Source organism: Buceros rhinoceros, unplaced genomic scaffold, assembly GCF_000710305.1.
Source record: "Buceros rhinoceros silvestris isolate BGI_N320 unplaced genomic scaffold, ASM71030v1 scaffold3030, whole genome shotgun sequence".
Lineage (NCBI taxonomy): Eukaryota > Metazoa > Chordata > Aves > Bucerotiformes > Bucerotidae > Buceros > Buceros rhinoceros.
Window position 1 is genome coordinate 8967 of NW_010387719.1, and position 6713 is coordinate 15679.

The 6713-nt window shown below is 42.1% G+C and overlaps 1 protein-coding gene across 1 annotated transcript in view; it reads left to right on the top strand.

The window, feature by feature from the left end:
* Positions 1-1657: 1657 nt before the first annotated feature.
* LOC104489158 (arf-GAP with GTPase, ANK repeat and PH domain-containing protein 1) overlaps positions 1658-6713 on the top strand; it is a gene marked incomplete at both ends in the record, with an annotated part of 91874 nt that continues 86818 nt past the window's right edge. Inside the window, 2 exons of the mRNA XM_010131322.1 lie at positions 1658-1743; positions 6020-6161. Coding sequence (XP_010129624.1) covers positions 1658-1743; positions 6020-6161 — 228 coding nt within the window. The remainder of the gene's footprint in view (positions 1744-6019; positions 6162-6713) is intronic.

Below are 6713 nucleotides of genomic sequence, written 5' to 3' on the forward strand. Positions count from 1 at the left end.
CTTGCTTTTGATTACTCTTTTCAAGTTCACTAATGATATATATTTATCTGCCACTTCATTTTCGAAGGCAAAATTGAAATCCAGTTTGTGAGCAAGATAATGAAAATCTGTACATAGATCTTCTACTTCACTGTGCAATTAAACAGCCAGAAATGTGACCGTCTTAATTATTGCGTGTTTGGTACTGTTCTTAATCGGGTAGGTTTCTAAATAAAATAAAATGAACAAATAAAACCACAAACAAATCCCCGTCTTTTATTAAAAATGAAATGTGTTCAAACATGCTTAAAATATTGCACGTAGCTGAACCATTGAGTGATCTTGATTAAAGCTGTTGTAATGGTTGGGCTGGGGCAATGGTGGCTCTAAGCCAGTTTGTTGTTTCCCTAAGGCTAGCAATTTCTGTGCAGATGTTTTGAGGATCCTGTCAGCCTGTATGCACCGACTGACTTGCTTAGGGAGCTCATTGGAAGAGAAGTCAGAGTTGTTCACTCACCTATCGTGTTTAAATGTATTTCTGACACGTTTTGAACTAAGTGTAGTTGGGAAATAGGATTCAAGTTGGAAATATATGATTGGAAAAATAGGGTTTAATAAAGAAGTTTAGGGTGTGTTAATAGAAATGTTTTATCTTAGTCTGGTAAGTTCAGATGTGCGACGCTTGGGCGATGCTAAGCATGGAGGCCTTGGGCTCTTTGTGGCTTAGGTGGGAGGAAAGGGCGGTTTTGCTTCCAGGACTGGAGCCTAAATGAAAGCCATGTTTGCTAATCCTGGCTTAGGCTCAGTCACAGCAGAAACCCTAAATGTGGTTTGTCGTTATCTGAAGTCTGTCATGAGACACAGCAGGATGCCCAAAATATGCTTAATCCCAAAGCAAAGCAATCCCACTTCTGCCCTTGAGTCATGCTTGAAGTCCGCATGAGGCCAGCGGAGAGGCAAGTGGACAGGGCAGCTGCACGCCCTGGTTTGGTTCTTTGGGTTCAGTGCATCTCTTTGGTCTTCACAAGCACTCAGTGTTATACATCTCCCTGAAATAATAGGATCAGGAACCGAATCTGGTTGGAGGCTGCGACTCTGCTGCTCTTCTCTAGATCTCCAAAACAGGTCTTTAATTCAGCCTGCTAGTGAGTGGCACAACGTTCTCTATTAGTTCACACATCTCTACAGAGGTACCACCATTGTAGTTTTTTTGTCTAACATGTGTCTAGTATTTTCCCCTAACTGTGGTTTGTGAATAGAGAAGTATCATTTTCATACCATTACATGTGTGCTGTAAGAACTGGGCTTCTCTTGGGGAAATGCAAATTCACACAAGAAATCTACTGTAGTGCTAGTACACGACACTGTTTGTATGCAATTGTCCCGTGCATACAACTTAGACACATTATCACCGTTTATAACACAAAGGTGACTGTCTTTTAACTGTATGTATCAGAAACAACCTGGGAGTTGGTGTTTGTAATGCAGTTGTTGGCTTTTTTTAGCCTTATTGTTTAAGTACGTGACTTAAGTACTATGCATAAGCACGTCATGTTAACTTATGTTCACATTAATTTGCAAAAGATCTTAAGGACACTGCTTTTTCCACAAGTGAAGCCTTTTTCTATTTTGTATTTTTTGCCTTTTCTGTTCTGTAATGAGTTACTTTGTGTGACAGGTGGCAGATTCAAGAAAGAGATAGTAGTTGATGGACAAAGCTATCTGCTGCTGATCAGAGATGAAGGGGGCCCTCCAGAGGCACAGGTGAGCATTGCCTAGAGAGACTGTTACCGGCCTAACACCAGCATTTCTGTCCTTTCAAAAACCCCTGCTTGAAGAGAACTGCCTTGGTTTTGTTCTTTCCTGGGTCCTGATCACCGTTCTGCTGGGAAAATCTGTATGCCACCCTCAGGTGAAAAACAGTCTGTTTAGAAAATATCCGGGTTTTCAATTACATTGTGAAACAGTGTAGTAGAGATGTATTTATACTGAATGTACTTATACTGAATGTGCTGAATACTTATACATCGAATATACTTACATTGACCTCATTGGTACGCTGCTTTTGCTGGTGACAAAATTGCACATTATAGTCGTAAGTTTTCTTCTGCGTTAGAATCTCTACATTGTTAACATACAGAGTAGGTGTATGTGCCGTGACACACATACTCGAGTACAAGGCATTGCATTCCCTGTCGCTTCCATGTTTTGCTCCCTGTGCTGTTTAAGACCCAGTTTTGCACGACTGAGCTCTCCGATTGCTGTGTTACCTCCTTGCCTCATGGAAGGCGACTCATCAGGATTTATCTTTGAGAACACAGTGGTGGTTTCACATGTTCAATTCTGTTACACTATTTTGAGTGATGCGAAGCGTTTGCTTAGGTGATGCTTAAATTGCTGCAGGCAGTGTCCTGGTCTTCAGGCATCCTCCTTGTTCCCCCTCTACGTCTTCTAGGTGGTAGTGACTTTCCTCAAGTGCACGGGCTGCCTCTGGCCTCGCTTTGCTTGGCTGTTCAGTGGTGGATCGGTTTCCAAAGGAGGAGGGGGGGGGAATCTAGCAGCAGGAACTGTGCTATGGCCAAACAGCTGAACGGGAGCAGTGCCAGCAGCAGCAGCTTGGGTTTCAATGCTCCACTATTGCTTATGAGCTGCAGGAGGATTAGAGCATGGGGGAAGGTGCCCGGACAAAGGAGAAGAGAAAGGAGGTGGAGGAAGTGGAGACCAAGAGAGGACATCCTGGAAGGAAGTTAAAAGAAAAACAAAAAAAATCAGTGTCGCTGACACATCTGCAGCCGTGTGAGACAGGAGCCTAAAAGAAATGCTCTGTCTGAGGCTGGGAGTAATTTGGCTGAAGTACACAAGTTTCCAGGCTCTGACACTTAGAGAACATTCACTCGTATAAAACCGTCAGTACTGCAGTGGTAAAGGTGCACGCAGCAATCCAAGTATTTTTTGACTTGAGGGATTTGTTTTGGGGAGTTCACTTGAGCTAACTGCAAACTAAGGAACAGACATGGTGTTTTGCTTTTGATCTGTGCTAGGTGAATGTGGGGGGCTTAACTACTGTTGTGGCTGAGGTGTGTTGGTCAGCAAATCATGAGAATGGAAAGGTTTAAGGTGTTGTTTAAGTGCTGTTTCACCTTTTGGAAGATGTGTTTCACGTGTCAATTCTCTTCAGATTTTTTGGGTATTATTTCAAGTCACATGTCTACTGAAGATCTTCAATCTGTTTATTAATTCCTGGAATAACAAGTTTACTTCTGGGTTTATGAATATTTGTAACTGTGTAATAAAAGTGAAATACTATTGGAAGAAAAAATGTTTACCTCCCACTATTTGATTATACTGAAGAAAGAGCTGGTGATTTTAGCCTTAAGATTCTGCTTTTTGCAGTGGTACAGTACATTTCTGTGGATAAATAACTGCATAATAAAAATGAAATACTATTGGAAGAAAAAATGTTTACCTCCCACTATTTGATTATACTGAAGAAAGAGCTGGTGATTTTAGCCTTAAGATTCTGCTTTTTGCAGTGGTATAGTACATTTCTGTGGATAATTAATGTAACAACTGAGCTATAATGAGCTGTCACAGGCTGGGGTTTTTTTGAAATTTTGAACTTTTTTTTTAATTTGGCTTTGTTTGGGCTTGTCCTGGAACTACTGATCTGCTCAGTCACAGTAGTAAATCTGAAGAGGGATTTGTACATCCCCATTTCAAGCCATTCCCTTCACAGTGCTGTGGATCATTGTGGATTTCCAGACCTTGTGCATGTTCTTCAAAATTTCTTTGATTTTTAATATCACAGGTCTGATATAGACAAAACTTAAACTTTACTAATATAAAATGACAAATAAGAAGTTCATGGAAATATATTGTGTCTGGAGAAACACACAATAACAGCCCTCTGGATTTTTTTAATAGCCTTCATTAGAAGGCTGCTGCTGCACTCATATAAAACTTTAGGAAAAGCTGGAGAGACCATTAGCTCCAAACTGGTGCTTTAAGGACGCTGCAGCTATGAGGAAGAGTTCTTGGCATCATGCTGCAGAGTCCAGTAGAACCATTTTACAGTAAGACTCAAAACGAAATCCACAGTAATGATGCTGTCTTCAGTTCCTTTGGATAGATCTTCTGGTTTGAACAGTCCAAATTTTACAGAGTGGTAGCTGACTTTACTCTGGCAGTAACTACGCTGTGTGTAAACAGTCCCAGTTCTACCATCGAGAAGATTGTCCTCCTGACTGTCTTGAAAACCTCAAAACATTTTTGAATATTTTTACACTGTAACTGTAAGAGATGAGGTGGTGTTTAGTTTCAAGTACAATACAGTCATGAATATGCACATTAACTTAAATCATCAGCTACTTTGCCATGTGAAATACAGGCGAGAAGTACTACTAGCTCCTGATGCTTGAAAAAGGAAAATTTAATGAGCTCAGCAACTTGAGTACAGAAAGAGCTTTCCAGATTCGTAGTGTCGGCTCTTTTCTTTTCTCTTCCTTTTGCATCTGCCAGCTTGGGATGCCTTGCTAATAGCTGAGATCGTGTGAATCTACCAACTAGTGAGTGAAGCACTTTGTTCCTGCTATTGCAGTATTTAAAACTGCGAGAGTTGGTAGGGCTGGAGTAAGTGCTTACAAAGCTGGGCTAGTGGTGTAAAGCACAGCAAAATGTATACAAATATTTCCCAAAGGAACCTCCTTGCAGCTCACTATATGATCAGTGTATCCCCCATCCACCTGGCATATCGTGGTAGTAATAAATGAAGAGTAGCAGTAATAAAATGTAAAGGTAAAATGAGGTAGTAGTAGTAATAAAATGAAGAGTGTGAATGCCGATGGCTGAAACTTGTTTCCGTTGGTCTAAATTCGGGTAGGAATGGAGTCAGTTAGGGAAAAATAAAGGCAGTGAGGTAAGCTGACCTTCAGTCTCTTTTTAATGTTCTGTGTACGTTGACTGTGATGCTAAGTGTGTCTCAGCTAAATGAAGAGCGTGAATGCCAATGGCTGAAACTTGTTTCTGTTGGTCTAAATTCGGGTAGGAATGGAGTCAGTTAGGGAAAAATAAAGGCAGTGAGGTAAGCTGACCTTCAGTCTCTTTTTAATGTTCTGTGTACGTTGACTGTGATGCTAAGTGTGTCTCAGCAATCTTACTTCACTCGTGAGCTTAAACTTTTTTAATTGCATGGTCACTCAAACCCCACCTTGCCTTGGCCCGTGTATGTGCATGTCTTGTAGCAGATTACTGATGCCAAGAGAGAGGACAGTTTGCAGTCCCACGGAAAGCCAGATGAGGCATTTGGTACCTTTTGCTCAATTAACAGTGTCTGTCTGATGAAGAATTGGAAATCTGAAATTAATGTTTTTTGACATTGATCAAGAAGTGGGAACTGCCAGCAATGCTTGCCACAGCACACCCGCAATACTTGTCCTGGCATTGCCAGGAACAGCAGCACGCATGCGTGCATGTAAAGCAGTGTCTGTCTGATGAAGAATTGGAAATCTGAAATTAATGTTTTTTGACATTGATCAAGAAGTGGGAACTGCCAGCAATGCTTGCCACAGCACACCCGCAATGCTTGTCCTGGCATTGGCAGGAACAGCAGCACGCATGCATGCATGTAAAGCACAGGGCGGGGAAGTGACACACCAAGGAGGGCACTCGAGCGCCTAGAGAGAAGTGTTTCTCATTTATAATTCACACGTGCAGAAATTTGAGGCTGTGATGTTGTGGTTTCTCCTGTGAATCAAAACCAGTGTGCACTGATAGTAGTTGGGCTTGTAATGTCATACACCAGCGAAGAAGAGGTGCCGTTGTCAGCATGGGGAAAATCCTTTGTGTATCCCAGATCCCCATCACCTTCAGAGTGATGAGACTCATCATTTTAGAAACATGTGCCACTTTTAAGGCCTTGGTTATTGTCACCAAGTTCCTCGGAGTGTGTTTCCCTCAAAGTAAGGTAAGAATGTTTCTCTTTTTCTCTCTTTCCTCTTCACGGCTTTCCTCACAGTATGCCTTTTCCGTTTTTATTCTGCAGTTTGCCATGTGGGTGGATGCTGTTATATTTGTCTTCAGCTTGGAAGATGAAATTAGCTTCCAGACTGTTTACCACTACTACAGCCGTATGGCGAACTATCGGAACACTAGTGAAATTCCAATGGTACTAGTGGGAACCCAGGGTAAGTGCAGTCCTGATGTATGAGTGTCTTTCTGTGATCGTATAGACTGTTCCAAGCTGGCAAAGCTGTGGCCTGTCATTTCCCCTCTCTTGTGTCAGCACTGCCACTCATCTGGTGATGAGATCTTGTGGATAAACTGGTTGTGGATAATCAGCAGGGTGGTGTTAATGTTCTTCGGGTTTCCTCAGCCGGTTTGCTACAGGGCTGTGGCATTGCAAGGACTGGTTTGAGATGGGAGACAAATATCCTTGCGGTATGCTTGGGAGAGGGAGCATAGGACTTCAACAATGACTTAAAATAATATTTTTAAATATTAGTCAGTGCTTGCTGGAGTCACAGGAGTTTCTTGATCAGCAGGGAGATGCTAGTTGAATTTGGACAGGTGAGCCAGTCATGAAGCAAAGTTCTGAAGTCAAACAGGTTTCCGCTAGCTTGGCAGGCTAGAGCCAGTCAGTGCCCTGGCATTGACAGATTAGAGATCAAAACCCTCCAACACTCTGTTAAAAAGCAGAACTGAACCATGTCCATGTGCAGTCTCCCAGGTCAACCGCT